Source organism: Prunus avium, chromosome 5 (genome assembly GCF_965620075.1).
Source record: "Prunus avium chromosome 5, drPruAviu1.hap1.1, whole genome shotgun sequence".
Lineage (NCBI taxonomy): Eukaryota > Viridiplantae > Streptophyta > Magnoliopsida > Rosales > Rosaceae > Prunus > Prunus avium.
In genome coordinates, this window is record NC_142288.1 from 13,426,249 (window position 1) to 13,449,662 (window position 23,414).

Genomic DNA, 23,414 nt, shown 5'->3' on the forward strand with positions numbered 1-23,414 from the left:
TGAGGTGTGATTGGATAGATAACACTTCGGGCCTTGTAGTCAACGAACTTGGATTTACCCTGTAGATCTGAGTAAAATTGGACATAGGAATGACCAATTTGTTATGGCTTCTCAAGTCAAACAAGTATTTTATGTTGACGACCCAATGCATCGTGGTTGGTCGGTAATGTTATCAATGCCTAATAGAGAATATAATGATGTTATTGGTGATGATGTGCTAGGTGATATTAGAATTGAGTGTGAGCCATTTACTAGAGGGATACCAAATGTTGACACATTTGATGACCTAGTGGGTGAGTTTGGGAGTGAGAATATTAGAGATGGGTGTGAAGATATATGGATTGATTGATTGTTGTAATGTATGACATTAGTTATGCAGTTAATTGTATGACATTAATTCATAGCTCTGTATATCATTTTAATTCCGATCACATTTTCATTCTGCAGGCTTTGGGCACAACAAATCAAAAATTAAAAATAATGGGTTAAAGCTGAAAATACGACGGTCAAGTTACAAAAATCGCAAAAAGAGACATCTACAAAACAACCAACGTCGGGGTTTCACAACCGATGTGGAATGACAACGCAAAAATGAAAAAAAAACTGCCATTTGAAAAAGAAAACACGTCGGTTAATTAAAATTAATTTCAAAACGGTTAATAAATATTTAAAACAACGACAGTAAATAAAATAATCAACGACGAACAATAAAGTATAACATGATGGCAGAGCTCAAACCGACGAATTTACGGATATAATCAATTGATGATTAACGTCGTAAAAATATTATTGCACGTCAGTTATAATTAAACAATTGACGTCTCGGAGAATACACACGTCAAAAAAGGTTATAAAAGAGACTTAAAAAAGACTAGCCACGTCATGGAACAAATAAATAACCGACGTAGTAAGGATATAACAACGTCGAAGAATTGAATTTTTGGGACATAGTAAAGTCTAACCACGACCTTCATTTTACAATAACCGACGTCAAATCCATAATTCAAGACGTTTCGTTACTTCTTAACGACGGTTAGGCTAAAAGCAATGACGTCTCAGAGATTACACACATCTAAGTGGCTCACAAAAGAGACTTTTAAAATGCCAACCACGTCAAAGTCTATAAACACCGACGTTGTAAATTACTAACAACGTCCTAAAATGTGACTCCTACGCCATAGTAAATGGATTAAACATGACAGGTATTTTAATTAACCGACGTGTAATATTAAATCCACGTCGTTTATTTCTCTGTTCAAGCCGTCAAAATAATTTTCAACGTCTGTGGTGATCTAAAGGGTCGTGGTTATTTGTTTTTTTTACGTCAGTCCAAGTAAATATATGTCATGTTAAATCTTTAAGACGTCACTGTTTTTGACAAAAGTGACGTCTAATTTACCATGTTATATGTTTTAGACGTCAGTTTTTTTTATTTAGTGAACGTAGTATTTATTAACCACGACGGTTTCTACGTTTTACACATCGGTTTTGTTTTAATTAGAGACGTTGATAAGAATATTTACGTCGGGTTTGTAGTTATTTTTGACATTTAACATTATTTAAACGTCTGTGTTTAACTACAACTGTCGTCTAATATAGTCAAATGTTGTCTTTTTATGCTTTTATGTATGAATTAGACGTCGATTTTAGTTTTTTTTTATGACGTGTAATATATTAACCACGTTGGTTATTTGCCGTCGTTATTTTATGTGTTAAAAGACGGCGGTCGATTTCACGTCGGTTTTAAAACATGATACATGACGGTGGATTCCCGTCGTCTATTTCATTTTTTGTAGTAGTGACTGGTAAACAGTTGTTGCTGAGCAATATCATTTTCCCCTTTGCAAGTATTCTGCTTTTGACCCTTGCACTGTACAAGCATTAACAATAGAATCAAGTTAGTCAATAAGATACCTTATTCAGATTAGTAGTAATCCATCTATAAAACTCAAATCTATATATCAAATCTAAATATTTGTGGAGTCTTGGTTAGCGTACCCAATCATTCAAAGTTAATTTGGATTCTTGATCTTGAGCCGCTTGTTTATACCTTTTATGAAGTTGTTTAAGCAATTGGTCTTGATTCTCTTGTTCATTCTCATCTTGATTCTCTTTGTTATCTTCATCATCTCCACCATCATTATGCTCGGTATCACTCTCTTTGTCTTCATTGTCGTCTTTATTTTCAGCAATGGTTATCTGATTTTGTAATGGAGTTAGTAGCTACGATTGTGAATTAGTAGTGCCATAGTATATATATATACGTTGATATATTGGATGATGAGTACCTTAATGTGCTCATTTTTCAAATGAGCTAGCTTCACGTTCAGCTCTGGAAGGCTCCATCTTGCAACTGCCGGAGTCATGTCTTCTCTTCCAACGATAGGACTTATCAAGTTACCTCTTTGACACAACCAATACTACAAACATGGTTTTCAATGTGATGTGTTAATACATATGAAGAGAAAGCGATTATAGTATTAACAACCGATGGGATGTAGTTTCTTACCAGTGTTAGAACAAGGCATCCACTAACACTTGGTTGCTTTTTTTTGTCTTTCTTGTTCTTGATTGCTTGGTCCAAACCAAAGTGCATGTAGTCCAGCACTCCTTTTGCCCAGTTATATTGCTTCATATCTTTCACGGCATTTATTGTTGTCACATATGTCCAAGCTAGTGTACAACCTGAGTTGCAGAATAAGTTGCTGATGAATAACTCTAGAATTATGAACCTTGTGACATCCATTGGCCCCTGAGGTGTCTCATCCTCCAGTGCTTTGTCCAGAAACCTATCAATTTCAGTCTTGGTGATCTTTTCGACTCCCATTAAGTATTTGTTCACAAAATCCAGTTTCGGTCTAGTTGATGTTGTTGTGTTTGGCCTGCTTGCCATGGTTCGACAACCCAAAGATGTCAGCCAAATCTTGGCTTGTAATTGCATACTCATTGCCAGCTCCAAAGTTGAATTTTTTGGTCTCAGGGTTGTAGGTATTGATTAGTCTAAGAATGTCATAGTTAGACTTTTTGCAATTTGTGTTTGTTAGGTAGCCCTCTCTGTAAGCACTGATTAGGTTCCAAAATGACACACATTATTTTAAATAAACAAAGTTCTACTGCTATTGCAGTGCAACAGAAGTGCGATCTCATCCCAAAGCCTAATAAGCAAAATAGGCACATCTCATCTCATCATCTAATCTAACAGAGCAGTCTCGTAGTCTCAAACTCTCAGTCTGAGAGTGGCTTCGAGGCCTTGGAGGGAAGGAACTAACTAACTAACTAACCAGAGAGAAGAGAGCTTCCTCCTCACTCTGGTTTTGGGCCTTTGAGCTTTAGATAATATAGTCATACCGATAAATAAATAAAAAATATAAAAATATAGAAAGTGGGTACCTTGAATCTTGAGGCTGTGGTGAGTCTTTCTTGCAAATTCGGGTTTCTTTTACAAAACCCAAGTGTTATTGCATGTTAATAACTGCTAAAATATGAATATTTGGGTTTGAATATGTTAGGTTCTTATTTTATTCTTCTCCATAAGGAGGTATATATAAGAGTTTATATGAGTGCTTTACAAGGAATTAGACACAGTAAAGGATTAGGAAAGTATCTCCTAATTATACAATGATTTGACAACTATATAAAATAGGAAAGTAAATCCCTTAATTAATCAAGGAAATAAATCTCTTTGATCAATTAGGAGACTCACTTCAACACTCCTCCTCAAGTTGGTGCATATACGTCACAAATGCCCAACTTGGTAAGTGAGTCATGAAATACTCTGCCACAAACAGCTTTGGTTAAGATATCTGCCAGTTGATCTTCTGATTTTATGAATGGTAGGCGGATGATCTTCTTCTCAATTTTTTCTTTGATAAAATGTCTATCCACCTCAACATGTTTGGTTCGATCATGTTGAACTGGATTATGGGCAATATCAATGGCTGACTTGTTATCACAATGTAACTCCATTGGTTTTTCTGGCTTGAAACCCAATTTTGTCAAGAGTCTTCTGATTCACAATAATTCACAACCTCTTTGAGTCATTCCTCTATACTCTGCTTCTGCACTAGACCGAGAAACCAAATATTATTTTTTTTACTCCGCCAAGTGACTAGGTTACCTCCCACGAATGTAAAGTAACCAAAAGTAGAGCGTCTATCTGTAATGGACCCAGCCCAATCAACATATGTATATCTGAAAACTTCAAGATCTTCATGTTTTGAGAACATTAAAACCTTTCCAAGGGTTGACTTTAAGTACCTTAAGATTCGATCAACAACATTCATATGAGAAACACTGGGTGAATGCATAAACTGACTAACCATACTCACAGCATATGCACCATCTGGTCTTGTGTGTGCCAAGTATATCAACCTTCCTACAAGGCGTTTGATAATGTTCCTTATTAGTTGGTTCTTGGTCCATGTCTTCACACAACTTGTGATTCATCTCAATGGGGGTGTCAGCCAGCACACTAAATGACTTCCTCAGCAAGTGATTGATGTGGTACTGGAGCTGAAGCGGGCAAAATCTCATAAGACGGTTCAATTTCCTCCTCCTGATTTTGACAGCGTGGAGAAAACTGATCGTTTTTCTTTGGTGACCGGTCGCTGGATTTTGGCGACCGATCGGTTTGAAACAGCTTCTCTGACTACCAGTCGCTTTCCACTGGCGACTGGTAGTTTTGAAACAATTTCTCCGTGTTCAAAGAACTAAGGGGGGGCCGGTCGCTTTCCACTGGCAACCGACCGTTTGATTTAGGAATTTGATTTAGGGTTTGTGTTTCAAGAAAAATTCGATACGAGGAAGTAGATTCGGTGGTTTTGGAAACGATATCCATGGCAGCGGAAGGATTTAAGACGAAGAGAAAAAATATGTGTTTAGGGTTTCGGGATAAGAGTATATGAGGATTCGGGTATGAAGATCTGAATCTGAAACTGGAAATACGAGGAATACGATATGAGGAATTTGATTTTGGGTTTGTGTTTCAAGAAAATTCGATACAATGAGGAATACGATATGAGGAATTTAAAGAACACACAGAAACCCTGTGAACACGGCTAAGAACACAGAAACCCTGTGAACACGGCTAAGGACACAGAAACCCTGTGAACACGGCTTAAGAACATAGAAACTTCTCTTCAATCCTCTTCTCCCCCTGAAAATAAGTGTATGTCGGGGTCAAGAAATAGGCAAAATCTCCATGAGAAAGAGAAACAGATCCTTTTTCACTCCCCCTCCCCTCCTCTTCAAGGGGGGGAAGGAGAAATTTTGATATGATAATTTAGAGACAACCGATGATCGATTGCTCTGATACCATGCTAAAATATGAATATTTAGGTTTGAATATGTTAGGTTCTTATTTTATTCTTCTCCATAAGGAGGTATATATAAGAGTTTATATGAGTGCTTTACAAGGAATTAGACACAGTAAAGGATTAGGAAAGTATCTCCTAATTATACAATGATTTGACAACTATATAAAATAGGAAAGTAAATCCCTTAATTAATCAAGGAAATAAATCTCCTTGATCAATTAGGAGACTCACTTCAACAATAACTTGAATGGTAAAGAAACTTCAGAAAACAAGTAAATGGTTTGAGTTCTGCTTTTACCTTTGTTGTCGAACAAGATTGTAATCTTTTTTCAAGAAATTTTGTTTGTTTTTGTAATGCTTTTGCAGTTTCCTTTCGATTTTTTGGTGGTTATGTATGTAGGTTTTCTGGTGGTTATGGACGATATCGATGGTTACAGAGGTGAGAGACAAGAGTCTGGCAGGGTGCCTTGGGTAGCGTGTGTTGTTTTGTTTTTATTTATTTTGGGTTTGTTTTTTTGTAAAAGTGGGCTGGGCTTTTTGGAGTCTTTGTTTGGGCTTTTCTTTGTGAAAATTGGGTTTGGGTCTCTATGAATTCAGAGGCAGTGTTGTAATGTATAAGTGTTTAGAGTATTCTTTTGTTTTTGAAAATGGGAATCGATGGCTGCATCCTTGGTGCACTTGCTAATACATATGAGAATTCTTAATTGGATAGTTGTAAATAGCCCCAAAACAAAGGATGATCCCGAGCTTCGATATTGGTTTTAGGGGCCTGAATCTCAAGCTCCCTTTATAATACGTTGGTTATTATTAGTGCGTTTTTGGACCTCGTAGACTTTGGCTTATTTAATAAGCCCAATATATTTTTATAATCCAAGGGCTAATATGCGTTTCACATCAACAATTATTCAGAGATGCAGGGCTCAAGCCCTCAATTAATTAGTTTCCTCTTCCAAATGGTTTACAGGTTTCCTTTCTAATAACTCCAACCTTGAGATGGTTTCATAATTGATTCTAACCTGGAAAACTTCTGAAAACTCTTTGATCAAAGATTTACAAGTAATATCAAGTAGCTGGCCATCATCGGGATCAGGTAGACGTGCTCTTTTGCAGTTGGCGGATGACTGAAATTCCTTCAGCAAGCCTCTAACACTTCCAACCTGATAGTCTAGTAACCCACAGGGCACTATCGAACGAAAAGGGGTTAAGTCAGTGGTGACATTCAACGATAAGCCATGATACGTTATCCACTGTGATACTCGTATTCCGATGGCTGCCAGTTTCTGGTTTCCTGAAGAAAAGTTAGATACAAACATCAAAGGAACATCCCAGTTTTATTTCCTCTACCAATATTCTTTTCTCTTTATAAGACAACAGAATTAGGGAAATAAGAAATCATTGCTTTTAATGGAAGGTACGAGAGCAACCAAATGGCATGGCTATGAAAATATGCTAAGCTATTATTTTGAAAGGCGAAAGATCATGTCTTTCGTATAGGAAGCATACCATGCCAAACACTGTTGCGTAGATACAGCTGCACCAAAATGGATTCAGTTGCATCCTCAACTTGTGATACTCGCAAGTGCACGAGCCGTTTGGTAGTATAGCATATGTAAGTGCGAGGTCGATTCCACAGGGATTGGTGATTGAATGATCCAATTTAGTTTCCCTACACAAAATAGAAACAAAAACAAAGAACATAAAACAAGGAAGAAAGAAATAAGTAACTCAAGCAAATAAGTTCCCAAGTTCAATTTAGATTAATGGATTGATTCTAGCTAAAGTATGATTAAGCCATGGTGTGTGGTCATAACCTTGTGTTCCTAATTCCCTAATTTGATCATTTGTTGTCTAACCTAAAATTAAGCATTAGGAACCCATTAAGCATAGAAGAACATTTTAAACAACCAAGCATGTATCTAATCCCTGTTGTCGAATGTCCATACATACTCTTCCTATTCATAGTTCAATTCGAATTAAAGCATGGTGTCTACTCTTAATTCAAACCAAGATAGCTAACATGCAAGCCTAAATGGTGATCAATCATTCAAACTACCATATTAACTTATAAGCATAATGAATAAGAACAAAAACCATAATTGAAACTTGGAAACTAATTAAACTTGAATACTTAAGAAAGAATGTACATTACAAGAAAAATAAATTACAACTAAGAAAACATTAAAGAAAGCTAGAATTGAGAACTAGAAAGGAAAACTAAGAGAATTTGAGGGAGAGAAGGGAAGGGAGCTCTAGAGAAGTGTTTGAGAGCTCCCCCCCTTGGGGTGTGTTTACAAGCTTAGAGAACCTCCCTATTTATAGGCCTAAGGGAAGTGAAAATCTGAATTCAATATGGCTAATGCATACAACACTTGTTTTATAAAATCTGAAATGGTTGATGCACTTGTATTAGAAAATCTAAATTGGGTGATGCACTTGTATTAGAAAATCTTGAATTGGTTGATGCACTTCACCAATAGATCCCACCAGCAGCCCTAGCTCATCTTCATGTCACCATGACCAAGCTTCCAACCAGAAATGATAGCTCATACCTAGCTCACCATGACCAAGCATCCAACCAGCACATGCTGAGGTCAGCATGACCAGCAACTTCAAGGGCTTACAACTTGGGCTTCTCTTAATCAAATTAGGACTTTAAGCACTCGAAATTGAAGTTCAGAATGTCTTCTTTCCAGCCATATGTTATTTGGGCCAATCAAAGGTCGGAGGAGGAAGTTAAGGCCAAAACAAATTGCTAACTCATTTTCCGCGCTGATAAGATCCATCCTGAGCATGGTTCTGTGTTTGCTAGGTAACAGCCTCCATATTTATCCAATGGGGCTGAATTTTGGATATGTTATAGGACACACCCATTGAAACAACTTTCATGAAGAATGTGACCTCATTCGAGCTATGTAGGTTGTTGAAACAAAGCTTGCAATATGACCTACGGAACTGGACTGGCAGGGGGCTGTAGCCAAAATGAGTTTGTCTTTAAGCTCTTCATCCATTCATCCAAATTAGGCCTTAACATGCTTGAATTGCATGAATTATGCTCTCTAAAGCCATCATTATTACCTAAAGCTCAATGAACTGAAAGATAAACACAAAAAGGATTAAAAGCACAAGTTTAACTCAAAAACATAACCAAATCATAAGCTAGAAGGGTACAAAATGATATACAATTATGAACCGATCAAACACCAGTGAGGCCCTCAAGCCGAGATGCCTTGATACAAAATATCTTTGAAAGAGCACGGATGATCACCTCCTCAAGTGACCTGAGGTACCAATGAAGATCCATCTTGTGATTTCGGAGATTCATAATGGGGTACATAACTATCTACAGTGCAACACACACAAGTTAGAGAAATTGAGCCTCTAAACAATTAAGTAATATATTCAAATTTTGATTCATTCTTCACCACCAAGGGCAAACATAAAATGTTTAAATGATGAATTCATCCATTGACTTAGTACCTGACCAGGACCATGATATGTAACCTCGCCGCCACGTTCGGTTCGATAAATGTCGAAAGGTGAGTCCTTGATGTCAAAATTAAGGAACTGCTCTGAACTAGCAGTCCCCAAGGTATACACAGGATGATGCTGAAGAACAAACAGCGAGTCCGAGCAATCCTCATTCCTCTGAATCAAAGTTTTTTTCTCGTTAACTATGCTCTTCTGCCAAGCCCACGCCTGACCATATGGAACCTGCTGCTCGTACAGATTGAAGCACTCACACCTGCACAATTCTAAGTTGATCCTGTAAGTTGCACGGGGCAATATGTGCATGTAAAAATACTTGACTAGGAAACTTACTCGTTTCTTGGCTCGAAGGTTAAAGAGGTTGACTGCGGAATGTTAACATTTGAGACTCTATTTGATCTTGATAAGATCCGCCGGGAGAGAGATCGAGGAGGTTTATGTTGATGCTTGCAGATTGGGTATGTTGGGATTGAGGCGACACAATGAGTTACCGTGAGAGTCATATTTTATGATCCTTGTAATTTGGTGATAGCCCTTAGGGCATGTTTGGTGGGCTGGCCTAGACTGGCATGGATTTGGCTTCGAGTATTGGACTGGGCTGGCTTGGGCTGGCTTGGGTTTGAGTCTTGTCAGTTGTTTAGTACAGCACTGAGCTGGACTGGACTTAAATCCTTTATCTTTTTATTAATGTTTAGTATATTTTATCACCAGCTTCAATGACTCAATGAGAAGATCAGCTATTGATTTGCTTGCCTTCGAAATGACAGGTCTCACACCAGGAAGCTTAGGCTGCCATAAACAAAGATACGTACATCAATGGAACGTAACAAAAAAAGCCAGAGATTATTCATTCATATGTTGCTGTATTGCATCCAAGAACACAAATTTTTCAAAAGTAATACAAATAAAGAAACATGAATGTTTAAAATGGTGATCATGATTCATGACAAAAAATTAACTTAAAGAATGAAAGGTTCAATACCATTGAAACTCATATATGGTTACTGCAGAATCAGTGACTCAGCCCAATAAAGTAAACCAAGCCTGGATAACAAAAATTAGCAAGTCTACTAACATATTGGGTAAAATTTTATCAGGTAACTCAGATGAAGCATGGACATTCAAATCATTAAGACTAGATAATAGAAATTAGCAATTATCTGACTGAACTCAATGGAGCTACTAGCACATTCCCAACAATCACATGCATTCCTTCCCAAAATTAAATCTATACTGCACTGGTTTACTATAAGCCATTAAAAACAGTTTAATTGGCACACAGAAGGTGATATACAAACACACTTGATGCACATTATATGAGCAAAAGACCCAATTGCACAAGACCTGGAAAGAGCCTCAAATCAGTGTTTTCAAAGGCATGCCTTCGCGCGCGTCGGAGCGAGGCGGCAGCAAATCGCCTCAAGGCGTCGTTTGTTTCGCGACTTGCACGTTTAGCGCGGGGAAGGCGTGAAGAGGCGTTTCAAGGCGCAGCGAGGCGGGGCAAGGCGCAGCAAGGCAGGGCACTCTGAACTGGAAAAAATTTTGCAAGTCTGCAAATTGGCTGCGGCTCTGCGACGAAGACGACTCGCGTGGGTTTTTTTTTAGGTTAATTGTAATGAAACGACGTCGCTTTGATTGAAGTGTTTGAAAAAAAACTTAAAGTGAAACGACGTCGTTTCACTTGGAGTGTTTTGGAAAAGAGAAAACACGCAAGTTTCTGTTTTTTTTTTCCATTCCTTTATTGTAATAAACTAAAAGCAAGAAGAATTAATAGGTTCTTATCTCCAGCCGACTGTAGCTTTTCTACTTACCTTTTTTTTTTTTTGTTGCTAAATTAATATTAACACATGGAATTATATATATATATATATATATATATTACAACCCTAATTTCTATCCTTACTAGATAAACTCCATCAATTTCAAGAATTCTCTTCATTTTTCAATTTCAAGTAAGTCATTTTGTTTTTCTCTTTAATTCTTCGCAACTGTAATTTGAAGTTCCGTATAATTTTTTTTCAATTTTTTTTAAAATATATTAGTTATCTTATTCGTTTATGTGATATAGTAGAAATTTGATGTATATGCATCATACTTGTATCTTAGAAATATTAATGGTGTTGTTTTATAGCTATGATATTAGTGTTGAGGAGTGGGATGAGTGAATTATGTTTTTGTTCTAATATTGAATAAATATTTTATGTTTTGGGATTGATTATTATGCTTTGAATGACAATTAGTACTTATATTTAATTATATTTAAAAGATTATTATGGTTCAATAAGAATTAGTTATAAAATTTAATTGTATTGTATTATTCATAAATTTTTCTTACTAAAATAAATTAATGTGGCTTACGCCTCAATGCTTCAAGGCTTACGCCTCACGTAGCGCTACTAAAAACGCCTTGCCTATACGCATCGCCTTTGAAAACATTGCCTCAAATGCACAAGACTAAGACTCAGCCTCAGCCTATACAATCAAACTCTCCCAGAAGACCCAATTGCCTAAAACCATGAAATTTCCCCAAAACCATTCAACCTTCCAATGCATACCCAATAGAGAACTGAAGAAGGCGATAATAAGAAAACACAGCTGTCTTGTGCGGTTTTTGAATTGTGAAAACTTAGTAGAATCAAACATGGAATTCTCAAAACTTAAATCAAACAGGCCCACATCAACCAACGAGTTAGATTCAGAAAAAAGTTTTGGAAAGTAAACTGAGAAGCAGCCAAATCAACGGAGTTCAAATGTTAGAATTAAACATGGAAATCAAGAAAAATCAAACTTGAATGGATAAGAAAATGGAGAAAAAGAAGCTACCTTGCAACAATGGCTAAAATCACAGCAGACACAGAGGGGCGTTGAAACCATGGTGGAGAAAGCAAATAAGAGAAAGAGATTCAGAAAAGAGAAGCTCGCTCAAACTAGAGACGAAAGCAAAGGAGGCTGAGGGAGAGAAAAGCCCACCAAACAGGCCTTAAGGGATTGAGAATGGGAGTAGGAAAGGCAATGAAATGGAATTAAACAAAGAAAAGAATCTAGTCATAGTTTGGTTGGGAATTAGGATGGAATGGAATTAGTTCCATTGTTTGCTTTTGCATTTGTAATCAGATGTAATAAACTGTAAAATTAATAGGAAGAAGTACAAAACAAAAGCATACAATTATAAAAAGAATTGAAAGAGTTTTAAAACAAGGAAAAATCAATAAGTTATAAGCAAGTAATGGTGGATGCGGATCATAGCTTAAAAATAAAAAAAGTAAATCCTATCAAATATACTTGTACAATTGATTACTGACTCCAACTTCCAACAAAGATGAAGAACCAATGTATGGGAAATTAAATACTGGCAAAATATTGAACAAATTAAAAAGAGGTCAAATTTATAGCATAAACCACCAAACAGTATTTGAGCTTCCACAGCAGTCTTTTTGAGAATATTTAAGTTTCCACAACTGTTAAATTTTTGTTTTCTTCTAAAAACAGTTCCTGGGAAATATCTTCTGTTATGTAGATTGTACTTCAAAAAAATTGTCATCTAGAACTAATTTGCAAGAAAAACAAGACTCTAGTGAGGTTGAACCAACTACAATATAACCAAGAAACATAATAAATACCCAGTTGTAGGGATGGAACCAGGATTTGAAAATACAATGGGCTGAATCTCTAAGCTTTTCTTTTTTACCCTGAGTGAAAAGATTCGCATTTGTTTTTGTAGGCGGGGGGTTGATATTTTCCAGATTTACAGAACATATTGAAAGCATACAAATGAACCAAATTCAGAGGATTCTAAACAAGTGGAAGCACTTATAACTTGCAAGACACAAAATGAAATGAAAAAAAGAAAGAAAAAAAAGGAGAGAAGTAAAGCAAATCTTAGTCTCTGATTGAGCTACTCAGTAATAAGCATACCAAAGGAACATCATCTCAATTTAAATTCAAATTCAAGCCTCTCTTGTGCATTTCTGGATCGTTTTGTTTATCCTTTTAATTGTTGAAAATAAGCCAATCTGTTGTCTGTTTCTATGCACTTCTTGCTTTCAAATTAGGTTGCCATACTACATGTAACAGTGAATCACAATCTTCTGATAGTTGTTTCTACCCAATTAGTGTTTTTATTCAGTTATTTTTAGGTGAGATACAGCTGCTTTAGAACATCATTTTTTTCTCACTGACCACCAATTCGTGTTTGTAAAGCAGCTCTAATTATCCCATAAGCTAAAATCTTAATGGTATGTCCATGAGCATAAATTCCATAAGAAAACCAACAAACCCCTTCATAATCCACATCCTAATCAGATGTGAATTTGAGAAAATAGAGGAACCAAATCTAATCATTCCAAAAACCAATAAACCGCAATGAAAAACTTGAGGAGCTTATGGACAAAATAATAATATTAATAATAATACTAATCAATCAACACCTTAAATTATACCCCAAAATTAAACCTGAGAAATAAAATGTTGATTTAAAAACTCTGCAACTAAAAGAAGATTAGACGATTACCTGGGGTCAGTGAAGCTCTGAGGCTTATAAGAAGCAGAATTGAAATTAGAAAATGAGAAGAACTAGGAAAGTGAACGGCACACGGGACAGAGAAGGTTGGCAGAGGTGGAGAATAGGAGGGAAAGGCTAACGTTCTGAAAGCCTGGGTAGTGGCTGGAGTGAGCTGAGAAGATTTAAGCTTAGAGTACATAAACACCTAGATTTTGTTTTTAAAGACGTTAGCCTATAGGCTATAGCCCACCCAGTCTTGTGATTTCCGTCCAAGACAGACAAGTCAGTGAACACCTCCTATGTTTGCATATCAAAAGTAAATGCAAAATAGAAACTTAAACAAGCATACAAGTGAACAATGTAGACATGAGAGAGCCTGAGACTGGTTTCTACACCAATGATCCATAACCCAACAAATATTAAGATGATAAATTTGGGTACTTAAAATTGATGGGGAGAATCAGAAAATGGAAGAATCAAATCAAATCGATAGACCCAGTACATAAAATGCAACCAAATCATTGCAATGTAAGAGCATCTATTCAATACCAAAACAAAGACCATATGCTGGAATAAACACAGAAACAAAATACATTTATTTACCTTTTCCGTTTGGAGTGATCGATGGTGGAGGATGTTGGGGATCGGGGAATCGGAGAATGGGAATGATGAGAGAGAGGTGGCCTCGATTTGTGCTCTGCGATTCTGCGAATGGGTTGGCGAAGAGAGCTGGAGGTCGTGGACTGTGGAGGCGTCGGACCGAGAGAAAGAGAGACTGAGCGAAGGATTGAGAGACTCTGGGCAAGACGTATTTGTCCTTGTTGAAAATTCATGCCAATGGGCCTCCATTTGTACCCAAGAAAATTATACACGCACGGTCGCACCCATTGATATATTCATTGCACCCATAAAATTCTAAAAAACCCAACTTTACAGTGAACTTATAAAATTTAAAGATGGCATTTGGTAATGATCACTGTCAGATTTCCTGAGATAGAAATCAGCTGTTATAGAAAGCAGTTTGGTATTTGGTAATCTTTTTGTTAAAAGTGATTATAGTACAATAATCAGTTTCTCAGTTTGGTAAATGTTTGTGTAAAAGTGTTGTGAGTTGTGTATGATGAGGAAAAATGACACTATGTTGAAATGACTTTTCTATTCAAGTATTTGGTAATATATAAAAAATAATAATTTTACTTTCACTTCTGTAATTCTTGTGTTAAATCTGTTTTTTCACCATCACACCCTAAAAATTATTTTAATCATAAAATAAATAATATGTGGAAAACTATTTTGACTGCACTAAAATTCTATACTATTATAATTTTAACAGTGTAAGAAAATTTTCATATTTTAAATTTTTAATAGATTCTTTAATACTATTATAATTTTAACCCTTGCAGTTTTTCTTCAAGTCTCCACCTTTACCTTGGCCATACATTCTTTGATTCTTTTTTAGGTATGTCAGTCTTGTTCTAGTAATGAATTTATTCTTGTGTAAATTTAATTTAGCATTGTGATTTTATTTAATTTACCAATTTATAACAGCATTGTTTGCAATGTGCTCAAGCTTTCCTTGATGGGTCAAGGCTTTTTTCTCCCTTACCTAGGAAACTTGCTCTTGTGTTCAAATTTCAAAAATTTCTCAATGCAACCAAACCATGCATCATGTAAACTTTATGTTCCATTTTAGGAAACTTCCTTGATGGGTCACAGATCCTTTTTGTTTTGTTTTGAAAATGGTAGTGATAGACAAAGAAGATGATATTAAAAGCAGTAAATAATTAGTTTGTTACACTAAATCGTTTGTTACTTAATCTTACTTAACTCTCTATAACTAATTTTATATAGCTGTATTTGACAGCTCATTGTTGTATCTATATATCTATATATATAAAGCAAAAGGCAGAGAATGGTGAAACATTCAAAATACCAGAAAATGCCTTTGGTTAATGCAAATATTAAGAATTGAAATTATTAATTAAATGAGGCTAATATTGTAAATTCACACTTTTCATATTAAAAAAAATTAAAATTAAAAGAAAATTCAAATAATGGATCCTATTTTTATGGAATACAACTACCCATTCTCTTTTTTAATTCTAAAATAAATATAAATTTTTTTAAAAAAAGCCTCTCGCAAGCACGGAAGCGCGAGAGGCTAGTATATAGAAAGCAAAAAACAGAGAATTGTGAAACATTCAAAAATCCCAATAATACCCTTGGTTAATGCAAACATTAAGAATTGAAATTATTAATTAAATGAGGATAATATGGTTCATACTTTTTCATATTAAAAAAAATTAAATTAAAAGAAAAATCAAATAATGAATCCTATTTTTATAGAACAGAACTAACCACATCTTTTTTAATTCTAAAATAAATTTAAATTTTTTAAAAAAAGCCTTTTGCAGAAACGGAAGCATGTGCAGAAATGCTAGTTTGTTTTATTTTGGAATGGAAAATTTCGAATAACCTCAAAAATAAATCAGTGATTTAGATGTGTCCATCGTCTTCATACCCCTAAAGCTTTCCTTAATCACAATGGTGATAGTATTACTTAAGGGTCATGCTAGGGAGACCAACTTGGGAGACCAACTTGGGTACCAACTCTCTAATAGAGGTGGAGCCCACCAATACAATGGGTCCCACGCTTTATTAGAGAGTTGGTATCCCAAGTTGGTCTCCCAAATTGGTCTCCCTAGCATTTTCCATTACTTAATCATAGACTCGCAATATAGTAGTGATCGCAGATTTATAGGGGAGGAGGAGTTAGTTGGGCCCCACATCATGTGGGTCCAACGCAAGGTCAGTCGTTCGATCTGGATCCGATGTCGAGATAGATGGACGCGTTCGCGGCTCCCGTTCGGCCCGGCATCTTTGGCTCGTGGAAAGCGTAGTTTGAGCCAAACAGTTCTTATATGAACCTGGGGCGGGTCCCATATGGGGCTTGCCGACTGGCTGCTTGGAGGGGCCCACTTGGTCTTAGGACACGTACCACCGTATGGTTCTATTCGGACCGGGGCTGACTGGTTGACCCCGTCGACTGGAATTAGGGCTCGTCAATGGGCCGGGCCGGGCTAGCCCGGCCCAAATTTAATGGGCTTGGGCCGGGCCGGGCCGGGCTTTAAAGAGGAGAGAGAAAGTATCGGGCCGGGCCGGGCTTTTTTAAAAAATTCAAAGTCCAAGCCCATCTCATGAGCCGGGCTTGAAAAAGCCCATCGGGCCGGGCCGAAATGGGCCTAAAAAATAATAAGTGTAAAAAAAAAAAAAAAAAAAAAAAATTTATAAGGATGGTATGAATAAATATGCAAATGTTTGGTGATGTGTTAAAGAAAAGTATGATTATATTTGGTGGTATGATTATGTTTGGTGATATGATATGTTGTTTGTCTTATTATATATATATAATTGTTGTATTAATAAATGACACAAATTAATGTGCTAATCATCCAATTATAAACTAGGAATGAGTAGAATTCAATGGAAACAAACACAATTTTTATAACAAGTAACACACAAAAAAAAATTAAAGAGGGAGATTTGTCATTCAAGTGATGTAATCCTAATCCTAAACCCTTATTTATACATAATTATATATGTATGCGGGCCTAACGGGCCGGGCTTTTGTGGGCGGGCCGGGCCGGGCTTTCATGGGCTTAATCGGGCCGGGCCTATGGGCCGGGCCGGGCTTCAAACATCCAAGCCCAAGCCCGGCCCAAGCCCAAGCGGGCCGGGCCCTCTCAAAGCCCATAACGGGCCGGGCCGGGCTTTTTTTCAATGGGCCGGGCGGGCCCCCGTAGGCCCATGAGCCCGCGGGCCAAATGATGAGGCCTAACTGGAATGTACCCAATATTGTGTTTTTTATTATATAGATACCATATCCAAGAATAAAATGCTACGCAAGAAAACAAAATTGATAATTAATATAAATACTAAAATTGAAATAATGGTCCATCCATCAGTCTTGCCTCTTGACTTTGCTTTGTTCCTTTTCTTATTTTTCCCTTATTAAAAGAGACAATGTTATAATGGTTTTATGTGGTGAAAATCATGGGCATCGCTTTAAAATTTGAAATGAGTGAAGAATATTGCAAAAGTTTTCTTGCATGTCAAATACGCAAGTATATGTTTGGCTTCTTTTATAGCGTGTAAACTGTTAAAATAGACGTCTAGAAAAATACGGGCGATAAAGGAAAATTTTTAAGACAACGATTTATCACACGCACGTGCTTAAAATATGAAACTGTTGAAATAGACATCTATATAAATACAATTGCGAAAAAATATTTACAACACTTTATAAGTCGCACGTAGCGTGCGTGATTAAAAAAATAATGATCATAATATTAATTTGGTCATCCTCGCCATGGTCTCAATTAGAAACTTAGCCTTCCAAGTAAACCTTTTCCCCTCTCTACTAATTAGATTTCTAATGGAGTTTGTTGACCAGTGTTTGTGCTGATTATTTAGATGTCACCACCCTGGTTGAAAGCCTATAAGGATTACTAGAAATGTCAGTTAAATTTTCTGATTGAAACTGTTATGATCTTCAATTCGCCATTCTTGAGCATGATCAGTGCAAAGGGGGTTTTCCTATAGGGTATGGTTTCTAGAAGTGCCTTTTCCTTGTCATTTGTGTCTTGTTGGATGTAGTCCGGCACCCTCATGATGGTTTAGGGGTTATGCTTCCCCTGGATTTTCCTCAATTACACAAAAATTTGACTCCGATAGGAAACTAAGCATGGCCACATGATTTTTGGTATGATTCCCTGAAAATGGGTGCTGAATAGATGATATGACCCTTGTTTCTTTCATTCATAGTCTCAGGTGCAACCAAACCGTGTGTAAACTTTATGTTCCATGTGAGGAAACTTCCTTGATGGGTCACAGATCCTTTTTGAAAATGGTAGTCATAGAAAAAGATGATATTAAAAGCAGTAAATAATTAGTTTGTCGCACTAAATTGTTTGTTAGTTAGTCTTAGTCAAGTAGATACAGCTGGATTTGGCAGCTCATCCTTGTATTTTAATACAAAGCTTGTACAAACCGTGTGGAAGATATCATTATAAAGTTAATGAAAATTACAATTCCTTTAGATATCGTTAGCTAGGAACCTGAAAAGTGAAAGACAAACTGTGTGGGCCACCTGGGAAGAGCTTTTCCACCACACTGCGATTCCAAGAAGTTCTCTCATTTCTATTATTGCCTTTATTAAAACATCTTCTTCTCACTGTTTTCAGTTTGGGCGGGATGGAAATCAGATTATAATAAAGAAAGAAAGCAGAGGATCGGTCTTGGAAAGTTCCTTTCTTTTTCTATGTAAATTCCTCCGTTTTCTCAGTAACCAAACAGAGGTATTTATGTCTCAAAGAAAAGCACTTGCTTATTAGCTGTGGAAATTGAGAGAGCAACAACTGCTTTCCTGGTTTGCAAATACTCGTCGTGGAGATCAGTCTTCTTTTGTTTCAGGGATGAGGGCTACTTCAGAGTCAGCAGAGTGGATATTTTTAGCCATTAACCTTGGCCTAGAGATGTTGTCAGCTGCTTGTGATCAGGCTTCCTCCCCAAGAAGACCCCACTTTGGACTATTTGGTATGCTGTTGGCTATTGCAGCTGTGCTCATTTCCATTGGGGAGCTAATTTACAGAGGTAAAAAGGAAAGAGTTGTGTTGAGGAGATGGGGAATGCTCTGGTGGTTTTATCATCCACCTCCTCTTCGACATACGCCTTTTGGTACTCTTCCTGACATTTATGGACTAGTTGCTGGCATCTCACAGTGCATTTGCTCTATAGTTCAGTATGTTTACTGCCTTAGGCATGCTGATAATCCTTTCAAAGTATCCCTTTTGCCTGCCGTATTTCTTGTTTGTTTAGGTTGTTCAAAACTAAGTAATAACCGAATGAATGCCAATACCACTGATAACGAGGACTCCTGGGAAATTTCTTCAAGGTAAACATGAATTACACTGCTCATCTGCTGCTTAATTAATTTGCATATTAAATCTTTTTGCAGCTTTTTAGTCTTAGATAATACAAAAGGAAGGCTTCTTCTTCTTTGTTTATATATTTAGTTTTGGAAGGAGACGAGATGGAAATTTTAAGAAATAATTAAGGGGGATTTTAATGGATGTCATATGACATGGGAATTCTACTTTATTTCAGTGAGCACAAAATGTAAAGATTAAAGTGCTAATTAAGCGATCTCTCTGTCTCTAATAAACAAGACAGTCGTAAAAGATTGCTTTCTTTTCACTGTTTGCTTTTTCATCTGTATGCATAGCTTCCATTCCACTGATTAAAAATATTCTCTCAATCTGTTGGTTTGTAGCATGGAAGAAACGTTGTCGCATGCAATCAATATATCATCTCTTGATTACCAGGAGGTACGTACCAATTTAATTACGATTGAAAGTAAATTATTTCCAAAACATACATATACATATGCATATATATATATATATATATATATATATATATATATATATAACTTTGAAATATTAATTTAAAAGTCATCATTCGTATATATATATCATGGGAATAACTAAACAAAATAAAGGAAATCATCATATTTCTCTGAATAATAAAGTGAAATTTACCCTTTTATTTATTCATCGTATTTGTATGCATATCTTTTGTTTTGGGAGGATATGATTTATCCAAAAGGCTTAAGTTATGAAGTCCCATATGAAGGCCTACGTGATGAAGATGATGAAGTCCCATATGTATCACAGAATGTCAATTTGGAAGGCCACATTGGGATTGAATATAATAAAGAAAAATTAGGTATTACACATAATAAATAATTAGGAATTGAGATAGAGTATTTATGTTGGGTTTTAATATTTAGGAATGAATTTCTTTTGAATTAGGCTAAAGAAGAGGCCCATATGCGATATATATATAAACCATTGACTGTTAATATAAATATTGCGTAACTAACAAAATACCACAACGAAAAAAGGTTGGTGAAGTTGTTTGTAAACGAGGCTTTCCTCCTTTGAGGGTCAAGGTTTAAGTCTCTTCATGCACACTAAATTTCTTACCTTTTTAGGTCGAGGGAAACATAGAGCAGCTACGGTTGCAGGAGCAAGAGCAGCTGTGGTTGCAGGAGCAGGAGCAGCAGCAGCAGCAGCAGCAGGAGCAACAGCAGCAGCAGCCACAGCAGCAGGAGTGGCAGCGCCTGCAGCAGCAGAAGCAACTGCTACAGGACCAGCGGGAGCAGTGGCGGCAACAGCGGATGCAGCGGCGGCAACAGCGGGTGCAGCGGTGGCAACAGCGGATGCAGCGGCGGCAACAGCGGATGCAAGGGATGCATGAGATGCAAGACATGCAGGAGCGGCTGCAAGCGCGGTTGGAGGAGCTGAAGCAGCAGAACGCGGAGTGGGAAGTGGAAGCCCATTTGTTCCTCCTGCAGGAGGATCTGGAGAATCTGAAGCGGCAGAATGAGCTGGAGGAGCAACAGGAGGAGCAACAGAAGGAGCAGCTGTTCGGGCAGGATCAGCTGCAGCAGTGGAAGAAGCCCTTGCGGCAGCGGCGAGTAGTGAAGGCAGATTGACGGAGGTGGACGTGTGTTATGACATCGAAGTAGTGGCATATGCTTCAAAATAGAGGATCTACTTGACTTTCACTCCTCATGCCACGTCATTTAAATTTCAATCTAAAGAATTTAAAATTGACACATCACTTTTAAAATAAAAACTCAGATTTTCCATAATTAAAAAGCAAAATATATTTCCTAATTAAAACATCAAATTTGTGTAAATATTGTCAGAGATAAGAACTACATTTTTCACATAGTGGCATGTAACGAAGAAATTAACGTGGAACGTAACAAATTTAATATTTCCAAAAGTAAATGCAAAATAGAAACTTAAACAAGCACACAAGTGAACAATGCAGACAGGAGAGAGCCTGAGACTGGTTTCTACACCAATGATCCATAAGCCAACAAATATTAAGATGATAAATTTGGGTACTTGAAAATTGATGGGGAGAATCAGAAAATGGAAGAAACAAATCAAATCAAAAGACCCAGTACATAAAATGCAACCAAATCATTGCAATGTAAGAGCATCTATTCAATACCAAAACAAAGACCATATGATGGAATAAACACAGAAACAAAATACATTTATTTACTTTTTCCGTTTGGAGTGATCGATGGTTGAGGATGTTAGGAATCGGAGAATGAGAATGATGAGAGAGAGGTGGTCTCGATTTGTGCTTTGCGATTTTGCGAATGGGTTGGCGAAGAGAGCTGGAGCTCGTGGACCGCAGAGGCGCGTCGGACCGAGAGAAAGAGAGACCAAGCGAGCGACAAAGAGACTGGAGTAAAGACGTATATTTGTCCTTGTTTGGGCAATTACTATTTGTGAATGAAAATAAAAATTCCTTTGGATATCATTAACTAGGGACCTGAAAGTGAAACACAAACCATGCGGGCCACCTGGGAAGAGCTTTTCCACCACACTGCAATTTTCCAAGAGATTATTGCCCTTACTAAAACCGATTCTCCACTAATCCCATAACAATATAGCTAGGGGTGTATGTTGGATTGGAAAATCCGATTCCGACCAATTTCAGTTTGAATATTTCAAAAAAATTTGACTTTGATAAATCAGATATTAAAAAATGCCGCATGCGATATTCCAAAATTCCACAATTTCGATCTGATTAAGTTTCAAAGATCTTTGAACCCATTTCGATCCAATTTTTCCAATTGTTTTGGGGAAATTGTCAAGTTTTTTATTATAATTACATTATTTTTAGTATATAGGTCTTATATACGTTTCATTTCTTATTTGTTATATTTTAGTATCCACATACAAGTATTCATATGTACAAATTTTTGTACCTGCATACATTTATATTCATATACATTTAGTACCTGTAGGGCTTTTTCTTTCCAGTAGCTTTAAATGGGTTTGGGCTGCGGTAAAAAGCATATGAATGAAGTTGCCCCTGTGCCTGAGTTCAAGAATCAGGCCCCAAGATTGCTTCAAAATGTTCATGGAGCCTTAGGAAGCACTTTTGTTCCTTTTACCAACAAGACAGACAACTGTTATAGATCAATATTATGGATGGCTTGAGGAGCTTGTGGCATGGGAGCTAAGCCTCCATAAGTTTAGCAATAGAGAGAGAAAGCTTGGATTTCTTATGGGAATAAGAGGTTCAGAGTAAGGAGATAGGGAAATTTGGGAAGATTTGATGAGGGAAGAGAGGGAGAGATGGGGATAAAAAGATGGGGGGCTTGAGTAGATTTTCCAGCAGGTTGACGATTGCTTGGTCGTGCTCTGGATGGTAGTTTCGCTAGGTAGGAGGTACCTCCTTTTATAGGCGCTGGAAGCCCCTTCTGGTTCAGGGACCCTAACTGACTTTCCCTAAATTTTGCCAAGTCTTCTTTTCCATTTCCTTTCACTTCCTTCGATTCAATTCATTTTGGTGAAAATTCCTTAACCCAAGCACACTAAGGCAGAGCCTTTTGGGGCTCCAAGGCTTTCTTGCAGCTGACTTCTTCCATCCTAAGTGAGGCGCCTCTTGCTTTTCCTACCAAAGCTTGCAGAGGAAAGAATGGTAAGGATGCTAGTCTAAAAGGTATCGTACTTCCAGCAACCCATGCACATGGGTTTCACTTGATTATAACGATGGCTTGGTTTTGATTTGGTTTTAATAGGGTGCTGGGATATTTTCTAAGGTGCTGGGCCATTTCTCTAAGGTGTTGGGCTATTTTTTCTCTCTTATGCTTACCCATATATTTGGGCTCAATAAATGGGCTTGAGTTTGGTGCTCCCAAGCAACCCAAAACTTCCATTTCTTGGACCATCAATAGGCCTCACGAACAATCGTAACCATCCATACACAACATACTCAGCAAGCGTCAGGCATTTGCATGGCTTAGGCCCACTCAAGCTTGTAACGTGGCTCGGTAATAAAATAAAGGTTTTTTTGGATCAACGTTGCCTGTCATGTCCCGGGCTCTGCCGTATTTGTAACGGGCTATGCTCAGGCCAAGAGGCGCTTGACGGGACAATGAGCGCGGGTTCATGGAACCAATACATTTTAAAGGCTCGTTGTGACCCCTCTGTGTGGTGGGTTACGTGTTGGCTTGG

The 23,414-nt window shown here is 37.1% G+C and overlaps 2 protein-coding genes across 2 annotated transcripts; one reads left to right on the forward strand and one right to left on the reverse strand.

Moving 5' to 3' along the window:
• Positions 1–6,154: 6,154 nt before the first annotated feature.
• On the reverse strand, positions 6,155–14,138 carry LOC110768050 (octanoyltransferase LIP2p, chloroplastic). The gene is made up of 5 exons (XM_088253514.1): positions 13,906–14,138; positions 9,135–9,590; positions 8,793–9,057; positions 8,510–8,655; positions 6,155–6,626 (listed from the first exon to the last, which is right to left on the reverse strand). Exons 2-5 carry the CDS (start codon positions 9,302–9,304, stop codon positions 6,248–6,250), a joined length of 960 nt encoding a protein of 319 aa, XP_088109640.1. The 5' UTR covers positions 9,305–9,590; positions 13,906–14,138; the 3' UTR covers positions 6,155–6,247.
• A 4,290-nt stretch (positions 14,139–18,428) lies between these two features.
• Positions 18,429–21,646, forward strand: LOC148294347 (uncharacterized). The gene is made up of 3 exons (XM_088253024.1): positions 18,429–19,255; positions 19,634–19,688; positions 20,357–21,646. Exons 1-3 carry the CDS (start codon positions 18,777–18,779, stop codon positions 20,858–20,860), a joined length of 1,038 nt encoding a protein of 345 aa, XP_088109150.1. The 5' UTR covers positions 18,429–18,776; the 3' UTR covers positions 20,861–21,646.
• The last annotated feature ends 1,768 nt before the right edge of the window (positions 21,647–23,414 follow it).